Source organism: Natrix helvetica, assembly GCF_964273705.1.
Source record: "Natrix helvetica genome assembly, chromosome: 3".
NCBI lineage: Eukaryota > Metazoa > Chordata > Lepidosauria > Squamata > Natricidae > Natrix > Natrix helvetica.
The window spans coordinates 40,923,134-40,945,416 of NC_138549.1; the positions used below are offsets into that span (position 1 = coordinate 40,923,134).

The window sequence follows — 22,283 nt, forward strand, 5'->3', positions numbered from 1 at the left end:
ATAACCTTTATTTGTATTCTATTGAGCATTGGAATTGCTCTGATAAAAAATATTACCTTTTACTTCAAAAAGTTTTTCTAGAAATAGTGCTGATAACAAGGTACATATACATTTTTTTTCTTTAAAAAGAACCTACATTCAGAAAAAAAGATTATTCAAACTGACAGATTTTGTCATCCAACTATTTGTCTTAAAATTAGGAAATTGTATTGAACACGAGAAAAAAAATTGATCTTACTGAAGAATCAGCTGCATTTTACAATAATCTTTGAAGAGAAGGATGAAACAAGACTGAAAAAACAAACAGAAGAAAAGGATAATTTAATATTGAATGAGAGCAACCTCTTCTATATTGAAAAAGCAGATGAAATATACTGTATTACATTGTACAAAAGCAGGAAGGATCTGAAGATCAAGGTACAAGATTGCCAGAGTTTTTGACATACAAGGAAAACAAATGAACGCAGAGTTTCCCTATAAAGTGCCTTGATGAGAACATTTTAAAAAGCCTAAATTATTGTAGCAATAAGAAAGTCATCTGAATTTTTAATAGATTGAGTTTGTATATGTAAAACTTCAAATCCTGTTTCTGTGAAAATGTTTTGTATGTTTTTTTGAACATAGAGATCAAGGGATCTATTACCACACACCCTTCCTTTGAAAATTGAGCCCATTTCACTTTTTGTTAAAAGATGAAAGACATCAATTTACTGTGGTTTTAGACCAGAACAGAGGCTGTTGAGTCATCTAAAGTGTAATAAATCAGGCAGCATGGAAACATAAATACTGCTGCATTAACAGACTTAGTAAAGATCAACACCTATTTTCCTGTCATATTATCATCTATCTATTCCAGTGGATATATTGCATGAGTTGCAGGCAAAAAGAAAAATTTTGCAACTAATTTACTCTCTCTGGTCCTTAACAGTAAGTATATAATCAATACAGATGTCTAAGCAACATATGCCTCTGTAACAATCAGCATAAAATGTATTTGACTACAAGATATGTTGGAATGTTCTTTGATCTGCAGGATTGTAGAGAATACTCTGAAGTTGAAATTATATTGTATTTACCATATAAGAATGCTAAAGAAAGGGGAAGGGAAGGGAAGGGAAGGAAGGGAGGGAGGGATGGAGGGAGATAAAATGCATGGTCTTACCATCCATTTATTTTTCCATATTTGTGACACAAATATAAATATTGTATCTGCCAATCTAAAGATCAGCTAGGCTCACAGATGCAGGTACAACACATGCCAGAGTTGTAAAGACGTACAAGAGAGTTCTAGTAATTAGATGTAACTTTTACACATGGCCCAATTTTTAGCCAATAATCACAGAGTGGCATGTTTTCTGTAGCTTCATTTCTTATCTGTCAGAGATGATCTAGATCAGCGCACAATTTCCAATGTATATTTTATCACCATTGACACCAAGGCTAACTCTGAAACACACAATGCAGGAAGGTCCACCAAATATTTGAATGCTAAAAACATTTGTGCAAGCCTTATTTTACTCTGAAACAAAAAAAAATGGGATTTTAAGTGGGTAATGTCCAGGACCATGTGAGTTCCTCTTAAAATTTATTTTAAATAACTGAAAAACCAAAAAGCAACAATGAGTCTTTCAGCTCCACAGATTAATACTTTATTGCAGCTTAAGCTTTCGTGTATTCAGCGCTATCACATATATTAAATTTTATCTTGCATTGCAAGTATACAAGCACACTATGGTTTAATGCAGGAGATGGGACAGAAGGAAGTGAATAAGATGAAAATGAAAGCAAAAGTGGAGATCTTATTAATGGTATCAATGTCTATATAACCAATCTGCACTTTTTAGATTTCTCTTAATTATTTTTATATTCTGATTTTATATTCAATATATTCTCTTTGTATTGCTTCTATTAATTGTGAATATAAAGTAATGAGTGCTTTTGTTAAAGAAAAAGGCTAAACTCCTATAGCAGTTCCTTAAAAATTCAATGTTAAAGTACTTTATAACTGACTATGAAGGTATAAGGACTTTTTGAATCCAGAGATCTGATTCCCTTCCTAGTCAGGTGGGCATTAAGATATGAACATGAACTTCAACAAATGAACAGAAAATCTTATGGTTGTCCAGTTTAACACAGCAAAATAAAAAAAACCTGTTTCCTATGCTTCAGCAGACAATTATAATTCAATACGCATCATCATTATTAAAGAAAATATTTTGGGTTCATCTCACCTTTTGTTGGCTTTTTTTCAAAATTTCTAACACTGACAATTTGTTTATTTTTATTGTAACACAAATAGTCAAATTTGTACATAAGAAATTTATTTTGAGGCAAAATTCAGAGGCATAGACTAAGTGCTTCCATAAAATGATATGCAGTGTTCCAAAAATCAGGCCCCAAAGACAACTTATTATGAACTGGACATTGGTGAAAAGGTATTCTATTCAGTAAAAAAAACATTTCATGATTTTTACTTCAAAATGTTTATTAAAATGAAGTATGGTTAAAAAATTACATAATAGAAATGGAAAGACAGGAATAGTATACTTTAGTACAATTGACTAAATATTACAATTTATATCATAATTAACTAGAAATATAAAGGCTCATAAAATTCAAAAAATACATTTTGTATTGTGACAATTTTTCTTTCATTTTTTCCAATTACAGTTGGACTTTTTGAAATGCGATAACCTTTTAAAGACTAGATTTATGCAGAAAAGATTGTATGAAAAATCTATATCCACATGTAGAATTTAGAGTGATAAGATTATTGCACAATTAAAAGTTCTATGTTTCATCTGATATCTAAAGATGCTACTAGCTACTAATACTGTGACTGTGTAATTTATTTTATACTAGAAAATTTGCATTTCCAATTATAATCTTTTTTTTAATGTGCCCCATTCATTTTAATGAAATATAAGATAAATAGATGTTAGTTATATTCTAATACGTCCAGACTTATCTTCACATTTGTTTCTTTCCTTGTATTACTGGGCATAATCACAGGTTGGCTGCAAATCTCATAAATTTCACAAAGAAAGTGGATTTTACTACTGAGTTAACATCATATTTAAAAATCATACAGTATTACTGCCATCAAATGAAACAGTGAATACCATTCTTACATTCTACAACTGTAGAATGCAAGATAACAAAAATAGGAGGCTGTGGCTTGGACTAACATCCCTGACGCTGCCCAGGACTATACCAAAGAGTTTCAATAACTGAAGGCTACAACTTACAATATTGAACAGGTAGTCCTTGTCTTACAACCACAATTGGGCTCAGAATTTCTAGGCTAAACAAGGTGTTGTTAAAGCGAGTCATGCCAGATTTTACAACTTTTTTTGCCACAATTGTTAATTGAATCACTGCAGTTGTTAAGTGAGTCATGTGGCTGTTAAATGACTCCATCTTACTCCCCTTGACCTTGCTTGTCAGAAGCTAGGAAGGTTGCAAGTGGTAAGCAAAGGAACCTTGTAAATAGATGCAGGTTGCCGAGTGACCATATTTTGGTCACATGACCGTGGGGGATGCTGCAATCATTGTAAATGCGAGGATGAATCATCAATCACTTTTTTCAGTATATCTGTAACTTTGAACAGTTGATAAATGAATGGTTATAAGTCAAGCACTACCTATAACAGGGATGTACTTCACTTCAGATCTAAAACCCCAAAAGTTTTCCAGAATAGCCATGGCTATGCAGGTTGCACCTGTCAACACCTCCTTAAAGAAGCTATGTGATTTCCATAGTTGCAGTTGATCCCAAGCAAACAGGTATTTGAGATTTTGATCAAGCCCATATCTATTCAGTGAGCTCATGGCCCCTTTGAGTAGGCTGACTAGTCTCTTATACAAGCATGAGCATTCTCCCAGTTGTATAGATGGATAGGTCCAGGAAAACCTGTGTCTTCTTTAAAAAGGCACTGAAAGCACTGAGAAGGAGCCATACAGTGAATACCATTCTTACATTCTACAACTCCGGCTCCCAAGTATTTTTGCAGCTTAGGAGCAGGAGAGGATCCTCAGATTCAAAGAGGAACAATGCCTGATTACACTGTGCTAAGGTTTCAATCTGATGTTGCATAGACTTAGGACTTACCACACTGCATTTTATAATAACTAAATTAACATACTTGTTTCATCATGCAATAGTTTTGCATCCTTACTTAGTTAAAATTGCACCAGTCAAGAAGTGCAAAAATGTATGTTCAGCTCAGATAAGATGGTAAATGAGATACAAATGAAAGTTCTTCATCATACCCTGATCATTTTATAGAAAACAAAGCTCAAAGTGGGATCCATCAACTATATCTGAATAGGGCAACCCTAAAACAGCATTCAGAAGACTCTGTTAGACACAACTATTTAGAATAGGAAATTTCATAATTGCCTGTTGTAATAGGCTGTTTTAATAGGCTGATTATGGGTTGAGAAACAATCAAGTGCCATGCTTGTCTGTTTTAATAGGCTGATTATGGGTTGAGAAACAATCAAGTGCCATGCTTATCTACTTATCAACTCTTATTTATAAGAGTACATTCCAGGGAAGAGTTTGTTATATTGGTGACATAATATATGTGTCATATCTCACAACTCTTATATGCTGATTTTCTACATAAAGTAGTTAATCATTTCTGGAAAAGAGCATAAATATGAGAAGCATTCAACAACTGTTTTTTGTTGAAAGTATCTTTAACAATGAATGGTAATTCAAAAAAAAAAGGAAAGCATCGGATTAGAACTAAAAAAAAGATTATGGACTAAATATCTAGCAGAGAAATTCAAATTTCAAAACAGCGTTATTTCAAAAAAAATTCTAAGTCTATCCTATCCATCCTGCCTGGTAATTCTCAAGTATGAAGACTACCACTTCAGCAATACACCCATTGCTGAGAACAGGTGTCTGAAGCACTGTACAAATGTCTAAAACCAGTGGTGAGTTGCAGGCGGTACACCCCGGTACGGGCATACAGGTGCCTGCTGGGAGCATCGGGTACCATTCCAGTACGGTGCTCCAGAGGGCCCACCTGCCAGCCCTCCTTACCTGTATTTGAGCTCTTTGACGCTTCCGCACACGTGCATGAAACGTACAGTGCTTGCGCGACACTCCACCAAACAGCTGGAGTATCGCAGAGGCGTCACGGAGCGTCATAGTAGGTAAGGACGCATGCGTGTGCACTGCGCACGTTCATATGGTGGACACCGGGCCTTGTTGCACCGTACCAGTTGCAACGGGATCCGGAACCTACCACTGTCTAAAACATTAATTTTAACATGTATAAGCAAAAATCTACCATGTTTGAGTGACATGCCAAGATATTGAACTAGAAGCTAGTAGTAGAAGCTGGTAAATTTCATGTCAGGTATGACATAATAAGAACTATTACCATGTGGCACAGATGTTCCCATGCAACAGAAGTTTAGAATTTATGGAATAAATTAGCAAAGCAGATATATCAATGTGATATATCTGGTATGGTGCCTAGAAACATGATGCCATTTTATATAGAGAAGTTTTCTTGAAGGTACAAATGAAAAAGTACTCCTAAGCTTTGCAAATGATTGCTTGGCAATAGTACAAGATACAAAACTAATGACTTGTAACAATATGGTGATATAATTCAACCTCATATTCATTTGTTGATAGAGCAACCTTAATATTTTTTGCCGTTATATGAATTTTGGAAAGGTTACATTTAGTACAGATGAAAACATTGTTCTATCATTATTCCTTACCACAAACACAATATGGAGCTCCTGAAAAGAATATTAAAATTCAATTACATCTGAAAACTGGTTCCTACAGTTGCATTGTAGCATAATATACCCAGTACATGTGCCAAGATTTCACTATAACCAAATAAACATAAAAATCCTAACACTTCTATTTCAGGACACTTAACAACAAAGAAATAATCTGGTTGTCAGAAATAACACTTGAGTCTATTAAACATTAAATCCTTCACGTAATCAATCTCTGATAATTTGGCCTTTAAAAAGCTTTAAATATTTAAATGTGTGAACACTTAAATCAAAACTTTTAAAAATCAAAAATCCTACATCAAAAACATTTTGCATATTGACTTTAAGTCATAAATTTGCTGAAAATATTGTTTAAAGGGATTGTATAGTACCAAGATGGCGAACCTATGGCACGCCTGCTACAGGTGGAGCCATTTGTCAGGGCACGCGAGGTGCTGCCCTGTCAGCTGGCCAGCACGCATGCGCGCGCTGGCCAGCTGAGTTCACTCTTTTTAAAAGCCATTTTTCGCCCTCCCCAGGCTCCAGAGGCTTTATAGGAGTCTGGGGAGGGCGCAAAGAGCCTTCCCCACCCCTCCCGGAGGCCCTCCGGAGGCTTCATGAGCTTCCCTGAAGCCTCTGGAGCACAAAAAAACCGGCCCTATGGGCAAACCGGACATTCGGGAACGGACTTTCGGTTTCCTCCGAGGGTCATTTTGAGCACTCCGGAGGCTTCAAGGACCTTCAGGAGGCTTACCTGAAGCCTCCGGAGCAGTCAAAACAATCCTCCGAGCAAACCAGAAGTCACTTCTGGTTTGCTCGGAGGGTGATTTTGAGCACTCCAAAGGCTTCAGGGAAGCCTTCTGAAGGTCCCTGAAGCTCCAAAGGCCCTCTGGGGAGGGAGGCTGTTTTCGCCTTCCCCAGGCTCCTATAAAGCCTCTGGAGCCTGGGGAGGGCAAAAAAAGCATGCAAAAATTGGGGGGGAGCGACTGTAGTGCACGCCTGCTCACGCATTGTATTATGGGTGCGTAACATCCACACACAACCCCCCTGCGCTCCCCCCACTTATGGCACGCGAGCCAAAAAAGGTTCGCCATCGCTGATATAGTAGGTAACTAACCGTTTATAAATTACTATTTATACATCCTATTTCTAAATCAATGATAAAATATATCTGACTCTATACTTTACTGACTCTAGACTTATAACTTTTATGCCAGTTTGTCTTCTTGAAGCACAAATCACAACCATGATCCACTCTCACACATATTCCACATACAAAACCTACCTATGTTGAAGTTGTTCAATATGTACATTTTTAAAATAGTTTTTTGGGGGGGTGGGGGGGTTAATTTAAGACCTTTTGTCTGAAAGTCTTTTGCTTCTATATGAAGCCATTATCCCGCATATTTAAAACGTTGCTGCTCCCATTTGCTGTGTTACTTGAATTAATCATATGATCCTGTTCCAATCCCCACTCTCCTTCATCCTCTTCATCAGGTTCAGCTTCAGATCCACTATGAGTGTTCTCGTACAGAAAAACCTGCTCGTCCACATGAGCTGGGGCTAGCCGATTTCTTTTAGCACTAACAACATTGGCTGAAGAACTAAAAAGACGCTCTGGAAAGATCCTTGTAGCTACAACGCACCAGTATTTCTGAAGCACCTTTGGCAAAACAGGAAACAAAGCAAGTCTATCAGACCACCACTTGAGGGGATCTTCACTGAGCCCAAGGACTTTCTGTGACTTGAAATTGCTCAGTTCCTCAATAACCTGAGCGTGCCACTCCTCTTGATCTTCAACACTTCCCGTCTGGCAAAAAATTTCTGCAAGCATATTATTAATAGCACTAGTAGGAGGAGGCGTGGAAGCAATTGACACTTTTTTCACTGGTGGCTCTTCTGACATTGCAAATAATTTTTCTTCAGGCCTCGAAGTATTGTCATTTATTTTTTCCAGGATACTTTTTGCTTCCTCCAGCACTCTGTTCTCAACCTGTTGTTTTTCAAAAGTCGAAAGAAAGGGCAATTTCTTGTATCTTGGATCTAAGAAAGTTGCAACATTGAGAAACATGTCTATCTCAGGGTTATGCTGGTATGTTGTTGATAGTTCCTTGGCAATCACCTCCTTTGCCATGCTTATTTCTTTTAAGTCATTTTCTTTTATACTCAATGTTGTATTTAACAGCATGTGAAGAAGAGGTTTCATCATGCTTATTCTTGGGTATTTGGAAGAAGATATCATCTCAGCTACCTGCTTGAATGGCTGAAGCAAATCCACCAGCCCTTCAATTGTATTCCATTCATTAGCTTCCAGCATCAGGTGGTGATTATTGCTATCTTCCACAAGTACTGCAGCAATAACAAACTGTTGCTCTTTAAGACGTTGCAGCATGGCAAGTGTGCTGCCCCACCAGGAAACACGATCACTCACAAGCATGCAATGCAAACTATTCTGCTGTTGCTGCTTCTCACTCAACATGTACATGGCTACTGCAGACTGTTGAAAATATTCCACCAGTTTTCGACATCTAGATAGGGCACTACTCAATTTAGGAAGCTGAAGAGCTTGCTGTATACCCGCGTTGAAAGTCTGACCTAAGCATGGCATCTGTACTGAGATGTCCAAAAGAGAGCAAGCTTTCACTACATCTTTCCCATTGTCCGTTGTAGCCCCAAAAACTTTGGTATTAATTTCCCATTCAATGAATATCTCATACAGGACCCTTGTAATTGTCTCTGCAGTGTTTTCCTCTGGTACTTCAAATGTTTTTAGGCAACGAGAATTAATAGCCAAGCTGCCAGAAGAACCAGTTCTAAGAAAATGAACAGACAATGTTACATAGGATCTATTCTGACTATGACTTCTCCATATATCAGTTGATATACCACACCATGGAATGTCTGTCAATTCTTTTAACACCACCTCTCTAACAGCAACATATTTTTCAGGAATTCCTTTTGTGCAGAAGTACTTTCTGCAAGGAAGTTCATACCTGGGGTCAGCTGTTCTTAAGAGACTCTTAAATGTAGGTTCATCGACAATAGATGGAGGATGTAACCCTTCACAGATTAAACTAATCACTGCTGAGGTCAGCTCTTGATGCTTTTTATTCTCATAATTATGACTTGTTTTCATAATTAAATTGTCCTGAACAACCTGTTGAGATGATTCAGGCTTCAGTTTTGAAAATGCAGTTGCAAAAGCCTCTCTCATTTGCTCAGTGTTGCTTTTCACAAATTCACAAAATTCATCTTGATGATTCTTTTCAAGATGGTAAGAGAGATTGGATGTATTTCCTGAATATGCAATCTGCGCCATGCAAATGCGGCAGTAGATCTTCTTCCATTGTAATATACATCCCTCTGCATTGGTATCAAAGCCAAAGTACTTCCATACTTTACTCTTTGCTCTTGGGTGGGCCACTAACTTTAGGTCTGATGGGGAAGTTTCCAAAGTTTTATTCTCCATTGCTTCTTAGCCACTGTCCCAACCCCTTTTGATTCTTCACTCATTAATGAGCACCTGATAAAGGCAGCAGATAAACATAACATGAGAAAGGACTGGTTTGTTCAACTGTACAAAATTAATAACAACATTGGAATGTTCCTCTTTGAAAACTGAATACACGCAATACTATTTCTACATGTTTTGCAAGTAATAGTTAATCAGAGTTCACGACAAAACATTGGACCAAATTTAACTGCCCTCTGGATAATTTACCTCAAGGTATAATTTTGGGAGGCTTACATGCACAGTACTGTAAATAGAATAAGTGCAATAGCCTCGATTGCATGTTTAAATTTAAATATACAGAGAAGAGTCATTACAACACTCTGATGCATCCAAGGCTACAACAAAATGTTATCCAAACTCTTCAACACTAAATAAATGCTCATCTCTGATCAATCTCTACATATCAGGAATCCATGACTTCAAGAATAGTTTGCTGTCCAGGTTCAAGAAAGCTTCTATAGATAATAACTCCAGAAATATCTGCCTTTCCCCCCTGTACCATGAATAAGAGTGTATTAGGGACTGATCACACTAACCATAAGAAATACTCATCATAGTAAGTGAAATTTGTGATCCTAAACAGATAGTACTGCTTAAGGCAATGAGCAAGGAAGCTTTTGATAAACTGAGAACTGTGAAATTTATTTTTCTCTTCTTGAGATTTTCCAATTGTCATAAGCATGGATGTATTTTTCTGGGTATTATTATGAATATGCTTGAATAGCTCTATTATATTTTTTGATATTTCACGGCAATATGACATAGAAACTAGCAGCATTTTAACGAACAGAATTTGGAAGCCCATTTGTTGAATGTTCATCTAGAATCTAACTTAAAACAATGCCTTGTGTTAACTGAGAGGTTTATTAGAAATATGAGTTGTACTGTATATTGTGATGCTTTCAGAAATTCAGTTTTATAAAGTCGCTTCAATATGTCCAAATGTGTAAACTAGTCTCTGTGGCTAGTAATAGTTTTGCTTTATTTAATGCACATATGAATAAGCAACATGGTTAAAATTCTACAAGCAATAGGTTTAAACTGAAATTTTAAAAATTCCTCTGAATGTTCACAAATTCTCCCCAAAAGAGTTCTTGAAGCACTATATCCCAAATTAACATCATAGAAGATGGGTCAACCAGTGATAGGTGATCTCAAAAAAGGCTAAACTGGACTGAATCTGGTTACAATCAAATGGGGAGACTACTACAAAATCTAAGAGCTGAAGAGCTATAAACAAGGTTTAATAGTTGAAAAACAAGTTGAGGATGATAATTAGAAACCACTTTTATTATTTTCATGAGAATTGCAAGGCATATCCCAAGAGATTGCTAAAAGTCATGTTTAGCCTTTATTTTAAATTGTAATAAATTCATCTGAAATAAATTGTACACAGGTAGTCCTCCACTTACAACCACAATCAAACCCAGAATTTATGTTGCTAAGTGAGAAATTTGTTAAATGAGTTTTTCCCCACTTTACGACTTTTCTTGCCACATTTGTTAAATGAACGGTTGTTCATTGAATATGGCTTCCCCATTGACTTTACCTGTCAGAAGGCCATAAAAGATGATCACATAACTCCGGGACACTGCAACTGTCATAAACATGAAAATGAGCCAGTTGTAATGAATGCAAATCACGTGACCATGGGAATGCTGCAACAGTCATAGGTGTGAAAAATGGTCCTGTCACTTTTTCCAGTGCTGTTGTAACTTTGAGCTGTTGTAACTTTGAACTGTTGTAAGTCAAGGACTAACTATAATGCAAAGTGCTTAGTTTACAGTGTGTATGTGGTGATCTCATTCCCTAATTAGTTTTGGGCAGCTTATTATCATTTACATAACTAGTAACTGTGCATTTTCCATGTTTACATTTCTATCAATAAATAACATACAGAAGCACACACCACAAAAAGAGCAGAGGTGTTGCAGTGGTTAGAATGCAGTACTGCAGGCTAATTCACTGCTCACTGTTCGATTCTAAACCACTCAGCCTTCCATCCTTCCAAGGTCAGAAAATGAAGACCCAGATTGTTGGGAGCAACATGCTGACTCTGTAAACCACTTACAGGGGCTGTAAAGCAGTATGAAGCGTGCTAAGTGCTATTGCTATAAAGTTAAAATCTATGGTTTTTAGAGTTTAAAGTTATTGTTGTATAAAAAGGAAAGTGTATGTGTTAGGCAATAAATATGTATATGTGTAAATACGTATACGTGTAAAGTTTGTTTGTACTCAATTTTTTTTTACTAAATATGGCAAATCGTTTTGCACAAATACCCAGACTTCTTAAATATGCAAGTTATTTTATCACTCATTTACAATTGTCGGAAAATATAGCTAAAGAGACAGGAAAAACTGCACTACTTAGTTTTTCTAGCTCAAGAGATTCACTCTCACTGTCAAGGTATCTTAAAGACTTCTTGCAAATGACACATTTACAGCTAATAATGAGGCCATTACTATTATCAACATTCCTCCTGGGCGTTGGTAATTACTCTGCCTGATATATGAATCAAAAGAGGAAAACAGATGTTTTATTTTTCTTTTTTAGAAGTTATAACCAGCATCACAGCTGGCACTTCATAAACTACTTGATAAATGGAACTAATACAGCATTTCCAAACAATAGCTGTCAATAGCATTTCGGATGATAAAATTTACCTGACAGGTTAACTAATATTAGAACAATAGTAAATGAGTACATGATGCTACTCTTAATAAATGAATATTGTAAAGCATATGGACATTAACAAACACAACAAGTTCCCAATTGGTTAATAAGGACTATCTTTTGTCTTTCTCCAATAAGAAAATGAAGATTCAATGTGTATTCTTTTTTCCTTTTAAATTAGGTTAAAATTGCCTCATTTTCCCTAATAAAATCAAAAACACAAAGTCAACTTATGAAATCAACTTATTTTTAATGTTCAAAGCTAACCATTTTCATAAATGCAATAGAGCCATTTTCCTAAATGTAATAGAGTGACCTTGTATTTTCTCATAACTTTTAAGCAACATATAAGAAAAGGGATGTTGCAAAATAGTTAATGTTCTGTAATTCCGAATACCTAGCAGTGTTTTCTCTTGGAACAGAGTCCTAAAAGCAAGAGAAAGGAGACAATAAAATACCTGGCAAAATTTGAAATTTGAAGGCAGAATTTAGAGTTAGAACAAATAAATTGAAACTTATATTTATAATTTTAATTCTATCAAATTACAGCCTTTCAGAAAATAATATTGCACCTTCAGGAAGAAGGGTGAAAACTGAACATTAGCATCTGATCTGATTACCTGTATTTTTCGGATTATAAGACACCTACAAGACGCACCTAAATTTAGAAGAGGAAAACAAAACCAAAAAAAGGTTTTTGGCCTCCATGCACCGCATTTTCAGCCCTTTTTTTTGGGGGGGGGGGCTTTTTTAACCCTTTTCCAACCTTTTTTCTACCTATTTTCCAGCCTTTTTTCTATCCATTTTCGAGGTTTTTTCAGCCAGTTTTTGAGGTTTTTTTCAGGCCATTTTTCAGGCTTTTTTTTGAGCCTCAAAAATGGCCTGAAAACAGGGTTTGCAGAGGCCAAAAATAGGCCAGTGGATGGGCAGGGCTTCGGCAATATTCGGTCTATAAGATACACAGACATTTTCACCCCCTTTTGGGAGACAAAAAGGTGCATCTTATAGTCCAAAAAATACGGTAGTTACCTAAGCAATAAGAGACAGTAAGACATTGTGGGTAGAACTACTGAAAAGGGACAATTTTATTTGCTGCTTTCCCACATCAGGTGAGTTTCCTCCTTTGTCGCCTTGGAAACAAACTGTTGTTTTTTTCTCAATTGTAAAGGTTCTGGTTCTTTCTTAGTAAATCTTTTACTGTTTGTCAACAATTTGGAATCAAGAGGAATAATGTTGCCCATCTTAGTGCCTAACTTTGAAAAATGGAAAAAGACAGAGCAGTAATAGTTTTTAAAATATCCTGGTAAAGAGTAATTAAGCCAGTATAATCACATAATGCACAGGTGCTTGCCTTCAAGAAAATTCTATAGCCCGAATGGATGCAATTGTTTGCTTTTAGTTTTCAAATCCAGTGAAGATACAAATCATGGCATTCAATAATTTCATATACCATAGTCCCAAGGATTACAAAACAAGTGTCAAAATTTGTTCTCAGTTTATCTTCTCAATATACAAAGATACTTATGCATTCAAGATAAAATAAGGATTAATTTTATAAAGCTTTCAAAGTTACATGTTGAAATTAAAATGTTAGACATTACATATTTAGATTGAATGCAATATAAATATATTACCAAAATAATTTTTAATGAAAGTGAAATAATCTTCAGGTATGGCCTAGAATCCAGGAGTATCAAAAGTGGTGGCCCCCAGACCAGATGCATCATGTGCAAAACACGCCCACCCTGGCTCCACAAAGGCAAAAAACATCATGATGTCATGTGACATATTACAATCAAGTTTGACACCCTTGGCCTAGACCATTAGTGATATACTACACCACAATCAACACATTTCAGTCAACCTGTGAATCTGCACTCTACATATTAATTTAAATGAAATCTAAAAATTCACTCTAGATCTAGTGTAGTTTCTATTCACATAACATAAACATGATAAAGTCTGGCTTATCTGTGTGTCCAGGATACACTTTCCCTAAGTAGGATATAAATCATTTACCTACAAATTTTCCTAAGGTCCTGAAACTCTAGGGTGCAAAAGAAGTTAAAGAAAAAAAGTTTACACTTAATAGATTATGACAATCTACAAACAAAAGAAGCTTGATCATTCAGTAGAAGGTGATCAGGTGTATTCACAGGTAAACCAGTTTAAGCTATATTGTAGATGGGTAAAATTACTGATCTCAACCATAGAATACTGTAGGTCTAAACAAAGACAATTACATCAATTAATTGCAGCTGTACAGATCTAGAGCAGTTTAGGTGTGCCTTATTTAGACTATTGTAAGTGGCGTTTTACTTCCAAAGTTTTAGTGCAAAATATAACTATTGTTTTACTGCAAAATATTGCTATCAAAATGAAACCACGGGTTCAGCTCTATCTGCATTAGCAAGGAAGTTACCTTCCGACTTAAATCTCTTATATTACAGCATTTTCATTTTCTAGTTTGCTAGGATTTATTCTGATGAGAGTAACTTTAAACAATCTTTTCGTGCGTGCCCTCCTCCCAATTCTTCCAGCACAGAAACTAAGAAATAGGAAGCTTCAACTGCCATTTCTTGTTTATGAATCCTTGCCCCCTGCACTTTTCGTTATCCAATAAAAGCCCAACTGATGCCGAAAAGCGACGGCGTTGAGAAGAATCTTTAGCGCCCGTTGCTCCAGCTCCGCCGTGCAATCTACTAACCTGCTTTGGAAACGGGGCGCAGAAAGAGGCGTCGAAACAGCTGCTCCAGGACTACGCGGAAGCCGATAAAATAGACCCAAAGGGTCGGCATTAGAAGGGACAATAGCGACATGGCTGCCAGGCCCCGCTGAAGCCCGGACGCCGCCTTGATATCCCCTTCTCTACCTTGGTCGGTGAACAGCCAGTTCCCAACCCACCAGGGTAGCCGCAGTATCGGCAGAACTCAGCCAGAAGGACACTAGGTAGCCACACCCAGCGGAAGAGGATTCCGTCCGCCCTCCCGCCCTCAATGGGGGGGGGGGGGGGGATCGGATCCTTTCTGAGCATGTGCGCTGGTGATGGGTATTCTCATCCCTTCGTGTATGGTTTCTTTTTGCTCTCTCCCTATCGGCCGCTTGTCGCGGCGTATCGGGAGCTGCTGCGTCCTTTCAGCCTTGCAATTGTTAGGCAGACAGAGTATTTTTAAACGGAGTCCTATAATTCCAGCGGTCGTAACAATAATCGGCGGTCTAATCCTGTCCCTGCGTTACTTTCAGGATTGATTCAGTGTCAAATTGGAATAAGATATAGTAGTGGATCGTAGTATGTTGAAAGGTATCTGGGACCCCTTACCTTTCTGAATTAAAAGTGACATAAATATGTTCAAAAATTAAGTTCCACTGAGTTTAAAGGGGAGTAAGGAGACAACTTGAACATTTTAAAACTACAAAGGTAGGTAGGCAATTCGACGCCTTATAAAATAGAAATGTAAATATTGGCTGAGTTTAGTGGAAGGTTGCAGACAGTGGGGAGGTGAAATGAGCCTTCTGACATAATAGTTATTTTTAAGCTTTAATAGTGTTGTCTGCCTCGAATGTGTCGAGGCTCGTGTTAATTTGTTTCTCAGGTTCCTTCACAACCCATATACACCATTTACCACTCTTCAGAATGGAAAATATTAGGGGACTGTTATATTGCTATTCTTGCCCTTAGGAGGCAGTGCAGGTAGTCTTCGATTTATGACCACAGTTGAGCCCAAAATTTCTGTTGCTAAGCAGGATGGTTGTTAAGTGAATCTTGCCCATTTTACGACCCTTCTTGCCACAGTTATTCAGGGGATCGCTACACTTGTTACTAATACCGTTTTTAAGTGAATCTGGCTTTCCCATTGACTTCTGCTTGTCAGAAGGTCACAAAAGGCAGTCACATGATCACAGGACACTGCCCATCATCATAAATCCAGGCCAGGTGCCAAGTGTCTGAATTTTGATAATGTGACCATGGGGATGCTACAATGGTTGTGTGAAAAACAAGTCATTTTTTTCAGTGCCATAATTTTGAACGGTCACTAAACAAACTTACAAGTAGAGGACCGCCTGTATCTAAAGACAGGATCTCTGACTTTTCCTAATCTTATTTCCACTATTAAATCAATCAGACACACCTATGATACTCAATAGAACCCATAAAACAAATATCAACATGCCAATGTTGTGCTCTAATTCCCAATAACCATTGCTTGTGTTACAATTTGGATCATGCTATTAGATTAATGCACATTTTAATGTATTTGTTATAACCTATTTTTATAAACCATTAATTTTTTTAATGAATTTGATCATTTGGGTCAGAAAATGTATAAAATGTGTGCTACCTCCTGAAAGATCCATGGTTAGTCACTAATATTGCACCAACAGAACTAGAGGATAATTTTACATTGTGACATCATTAAAATAAACTTAAAAGAAAGTATAACTTCATGCATCCTATTCTATCATTAACATATGGATGATTGATTTAAAAATATGCCATTTAGAAAAATCCTGGAATATGACACCTCAAGTTATTTTGAATCACATCATTGGTTCTTATAGATCAGTGCTATATAAACTAACAGCAGCTTTCCGGTATCCATGGGAATACCCCCCCCCTAAAAAAAATTTAAAAAACTTGACAATTGTATGTATTGTAAATAGGGATGCCATATTTATCAGGGGGCCTATGTTATAATCAGACAGATTACTTAGCAATAATTCTATGCTCATATAAATCCCTAAAGAATTAGCTGACAATATCAATATATGAGCATTTTTTTGGCAGATCTGATCTGCCCAGCAATGTCCTTAGCCACCTAAAAAATGCAGCAATTACTAGAAGTTAGAAATTGAAAAAAGACACAATATGTACTGCTTTGTCCCTAGGACAAACACTGCACCACCCCAGCAGTCTTTTCAGACTTCTTTTCAGCCATCATTTGGCAGAAACAAAATCAAGAATGTTTTTGTTATATGTTAAAGCAATCCTGCACAGTTCCCAAAATTGTTTTATATGGTGAATAGGAAAAATTGGCATTGGGCAAGAGAAGAAGCTTTCCGATGGTTAGGGCCACAGAAATCCTTTAGGATAGATTTGGTAAAGAGTGTAACTGAAGCCCTTGTGTCAGTGGATTGCTTATCCTGGTTATACATTTACTGTGTTTCTTCAAAAATACCACAGGGTCTTATTTTCTTTTGACTCCCCCCCCCCCAAAAAAAACGGCTAGGCCGTCTTTTCGAGGGGTGTCCTAATTTTTCTCCCTCATGCCTCGCCTGGGCACAGGGCTGAAAAGAACAAGGGCTGCTTCTTTTGCGGTTGAAAAGAGCAGGCGATGCGCCTCATCTGCCGGCCGCTTCTTTCGTGAACTGGCCATGCAAGCGCTTAAATAGGGCCAAATTTTGGTGGGAGGGCTTAATTTCAATGCATGCGCACAAAACAGTGCTGGGCCTTCTTTTTGGAGTGGGTCGTGTTTTAGGAAAAACATAGTAGCAGCTTAATTAGTACATTACATATGCTTTAGCGTGATATGTGAACTTGGTCACTAAGAAAAACGATAGGAACATATATTTTTAATTACACAGAAATAAATGAGATATGAAACACAGTATTATGTTGTAGTCAAAGTATATTGATTATAGTTACATCCAGTTAAGTAGCCATGAACCAAGAATGAAATACATTAATTTATTTCCCATCAGAATTTCTATTAGTTCTTCTTTTTGCAGTATTCAGTATTTGGTTGTCCTCTGAGCCTTTCACTATGTTCATTGCATTGAAGAAATACAGATCAAAATGATTAATCAGAACATGCTATTTCTTCCCTATAATTCCTTGGAATTCTTAAAGACTCTTATCATTAATTGTGTCAAATACTAAAAATTGATTGGAGAAGTTGTACAGACAAATTACATTATATAGTAGCATATATGTTTTACTCATTATGTGGACTACTCTAGACTGAACTTTATTTATTTTTTAAGTACAATTTTAAGTATTTGATTATAATTAATTATATTTTGATTTGGCTAGGTTGACATACTGTATCTAGATTGACATACTAAAAAAACCTGGAAGAATAAGCAATATGGCTTATTAGGAAAAATTGCGACAGGAAATAGAAGGGACATTTTCCATGCAGTAAGATCAGAGGAGGAACTGAAGAAAGGAAAGGAACAGATTTCTTTCAAATACAGTTTTTTTTTGTTACAGGAATTTGTCTTTTAAAGTATAATTCAGAAATATCAAATAACACCATAGAAATCTGTTTCATAACATAACTAACTATGGAAATACTGTATATGACTTCTACAATGTCTTATTCTGCCTCTTTGCATCTCTAATTCTAAAATACTTTAAAATTAAGTAATGTTCTATAATGTATTGCATAAGCATTAATCATTAATATATTATACTGTATATTAATAATATTTCCTAATATTGGCAATTGCATCTTTTCACAGCTATGCACTTTTATCTAAAACATTCTTACTGACTGATAGCAATATAAAAATAAAGGTGTCCAACTCTAGGAGATGATGCTCATCTTCATTTCTTAGCCGAAGGAGCCACCATGTCTTCAGTCATATGGCCAGCATGACTATACACTGAAGCACATGAGCACATGAAACACTGTTACTTTCCTACCAAAGTGGTTATTTATCTATTTACATTTGCATGCTTTCAAACTGCTAGGTGGGCAGGAGCTGGGGCAAGTAACAGGAACTCACCCCATTGTGTGGCACTCGGGTCTTGAACTTGAGCTATCAGCTTTCCAGCTAACAAGCAGTGTCTTTAACACTGAGGCATACATCCCTGATTTCAGTATATCTTCTAAGTGAGTGGAATTAAAATTTCAGCCAAATTGATGTATAAAACACTTCCTGCATAACATTGCTGTTTGCAAACCACTTATTCAAAACTCACTAATAATAAGAATAGGGATTGGTAAACTTAGGTAAATGAATTTATTTTGTTTCTATTAATCTCTCCCCAAACCTTCTCAAACAAGATTTTTTTAAAATCGTATTTTAGGACTATATCACTATAGTACAGACTAAGACAAGAATAAGTTGTCTAAGGCAATAATTCTCACCTTCTTGAGGTACATATGTAACAAACTCTTTCTCCATTGCTTTATTCATATTTACAAAGTCTCATCTAATTGACATTCAGTTATACCTCATCTAATTGATATACAGTTGTCACAAAATTCAGGTATCAGTGTGTCTTTTTATTTGTAGGACTAGGAGGAAGGATTTTTCTAACAGTCTTGAAAATTGACTTACCAGAGGAAAAACACCAGGTAAAAGTCAAATGAATTTAATTCATTCATTCATTCACTGGAATCTTGAGGAAAAGCTACTTTTCTTCCTTTTTATTGTGATGCTTAAAGAGCCAATTTTACAACCTGTATTTTTCCCATAACTTGTCTCTTATCAATATAAAGTTCATCTCCATGGCTTGGGTAGTTCCCCATGGATTGATTGATTGATTGATTGATTGATTCCCTTATTGTGCTGTGCTAATCCAAAATTAAAAGCCACATTTTGGCTTAATGCAATGTGCTAATCCAGCTAACAAAACTCAAAACAGATTATTTATTAATTGATATATCAGGGTACTGAATCATTAAATTACTAATAAGGAAGCATGTAGATATACTGGTATTTACTAAAAGAAGTTATTTAAACTATTAGTCCATTCCATAGTGGCAATAAAAAGAGATAAACACAGTAATAGGTAATAGAAAATAATCAAAAGAAAGCACTGGTGGTATCAGAAAAATACATATTTTTCTCTTTTTCAATATTTCATACAAATTTACTAGTATTGGAAAGGCCAATCACCAATAGCAGAGCTTTTGTGGATGTCAAGTCACAGCTGAATGTGTCTGTGGTATTGTAGATGAGCAGGCTGAGCAGGAGGCAGGGTTAAATGCATCATCAGTTTGGAATCATTGCACAGCCACAAGAGACCAAATCCAGCTGCCCATAAATTCTGTTGACCCTTATCTAGCACCATTTTAACTTGGACCATTAGTTGCTCAGATTCTTCTGTATGGTGGCAAGAATAAGCTCTAGGTGCTTTGACCTCAACTTCTCTTTCTAGTTATTTGTGCCTGACTGATATTTTGAGAATTGTGAAATCCCTCATCATATTATACAAATTTACAATATTTCCGAGAGAGATTCTATTATTAAAGAGGGACTGCAAAGGGATTAGGTTGCTGGGTTCTTGATCATAGCAGATGATCTACAGCTACAGAAGTTTGAACACTAATTAGGCCACAACAAGACCATTCTATTTTTATTCTATTTGTTTAAGTAAAGGAGAAATGGCTTAATGTGTTAATAGTTTTCTTCAGTGTGACTCATCCCTGCAGCATGGTGTATATAGCCATGCTTCCACTTCCAATAACACAAATAAATGAATAAATAGCAGTTCCTATGTCCACAGAGTATCTTGCAGGCATAAATCCCTCCTTTGATACTTCTGCATCTGGAATATCATCTTCTGCCAAATAGCCTGTTCTCAGTTTTCTAAGATGGACAAAAAGGTCCTGGACATCTTAGAAAGCACCTTTTCAGACTTTAACATATTTTATTCAAAGGAATATTAAAAGTTTAAAAGAAGTAAACTTTCTTGTGATACAGCTCACTTCATCAGAGGCATAGAGTGACTAAACTATGTAGGATCTAAATTGAGATAATGTGGGAAAAGGCAATTTGATTATGCAGATGTAGGTTTACAAGTGTGACAGATTATAAGCACCTTGTTTATTAAAGCATGGTTGTTGACAGCTTTTGAGATAGCCTAATACCTTTTGAGAATTGGCAATGCCTTGCTGGATTGTGCTGTTAAAATTGGGGTTTTTTCCCCAAAATGGCTACTTTTAGCTATACAGTTGATTGGAAGATTGGAATGCTCTAATATTACTTTGTGCTTGTTTTAGGTCATTGTGTAAAAATATGTGTTCATTAATTTGGGGAAGCAAACTTTTGCCTTTTTATCTTTGGATAAATCCATACAGAAATCACTGGCAGATGATGGCAAATATTAAATTAGAGGACCAGCAAATGAAGGCATCTCTAATCTTGTGGCTGAAATTGTGGAGCCTGTGATTGTACTGTTGATGTAAATATGGACACAAAGAAGATAACATGCATACCTCTCATGTCAGCATTACTATCCTGTTGTCTTTTGTTACTTGTTGCTGAGTATTGTTTTTTGTTACTTGTGGCTTCAGTTGCTGAGTGTACTATAGGCCTGTTCTGTTGTTTATTTTGTGTGTGTGTGTGTTGTCTTTAATTGGAATTAAGCCAGGCAATAGGAAACCAATGAAATCAATAGAGAATTCAATGCAGCAGATCAGTTCCCACAAGCACCTATTAACAAACAAATTCCAAAGGCAGAACAACAACACCACAAGGCATTACCTCCAGTTCAAATCAGTCAAGCAATCTACTAGGCAAGGCCCTTCTACTTAACAAGTAATGGGCGGCAAGCCCACAGCTCCCAAAAAAGTCAGTCTGAAGCAGATTCCCACAAGCAAATTCCAGATGCTGACTGGATTAATACACAACAACTATATTTTGATTTAATGATTGCTTGTTAAATGAAGTATATAAGCGGAATTCACATTTGTATTAAATCTAAACCAATTTGCAATTTAGCGCAATGTAAGAAAGCTCTGTAATATTTCCAGAATCTAGTGGTAGGACATTCTATACAATAACTATGGCATTAGTAATACTTATTGTAAACATTCACTAGCTCCCTGAAATTCAGACTAATATTCTGATTAAAAATAATCATTAAGGCATCCATCTAATATTCATTCAATGAATGAATCTGATTTTGAAAGAAAATAGCACTGATAATATGTATAAGATGTTCCTTCCCATCAGAAGCAAATCCATGCTTATAAATCAAAACAAGTTATTATGAAGCCCTCAAAGGCTCTGAAAATCCTGGATAGCAGCAGAACATAATTAACAGGTAAGGCATCAGAAATTAATTACGAGGCCTCTTTCTTCAAGTGTCAAAAATAAATTAATTAAAATAGGGAGTGAAAGAATGCACAGAAAATTTGATGATGGATTCAGTGGGTTAAAGTGACATGTGGTCCCAAAGTATTCAGAAAATTTCTAAGATCTCATTTCCACTGCATCGTTTCCAAACAATTGTGATATTAAATAAAGCATTCACTCACTTCCATATTGACATTAACCTGTCATTCTAAAAAATAGAAATGACCTATGTAATTTTTTTTCCCCACAGGGGGGAATAATGCAAAAATAGCACTAGTCAAGGATTAGATATTTGGTATTTATTTGGTA

The 22,283-nt window shown here is 36.2% G+C and overlaps 2 protein-coding genes and 1 long non-coding RNA gene across 4 annotated transcripts in view; 1 reads left to right on the plus strand and 2 right to left on the minus strand.

Annotated features, from left to right (window-relative positions):
• Positions 1-14,781, minus strand: part of DHRSX (dehydrogenase/reductase X-linked) — a 123,238-nt gene extending 108,457 nt beyond the window's left edge. For both annotated transcript variants that reach the window (XM_081946595.1, XM_081946596.1), the window contains exon 1: positions 14,650-14,781. In XM_081946595.1, the coding sequence (XP_081802721.1) occupies positions 14,650-14,761 (112 nt within the window). In that variant the 5' untranslated portion in view covers positions 14,762-14,781. The remainder of the gene's footprint in view (positions 1-14,649) is intronic.
• ZBED1 (zinc finger BED-type containing 1) lies at positions 6,762-14,785 on the minus strand. The gene is made up of 2 exons (XM_081946594.1): positions 14,650-14,785; positions 6,762-9,277 (listed from the first exon to the last, which is right to left on the minus strand). Exon 2 carries the CDS (start codon positions 9,221-9,223, stop codon positions 7,136-7,138), a length of 2,088 nt encoding a protein of 695 aa, XP_081802720.1. The 5' UTR covers positions 9,224-9,277; positions 14,650-14,785; the 3' UTR covers positions 6,762-7,135.
• A 209-nt stretch (positions 14,786-14,994) lies between these two features.
• Positions 14,995-22,001, plus strand: LOC309390218. The gene is made up of 3 exons (XR_014175088.1): positions 14,995-15,360; positions 19,185-19,246; positions 20,975-22,001. It is a non-coding gene; the product is annotated as an uncharacterized lncRNA (long non-coding RNA).
• The last annotated feature ends 282 nt before the right edge of the window (positions 22,002-22,283 follow it).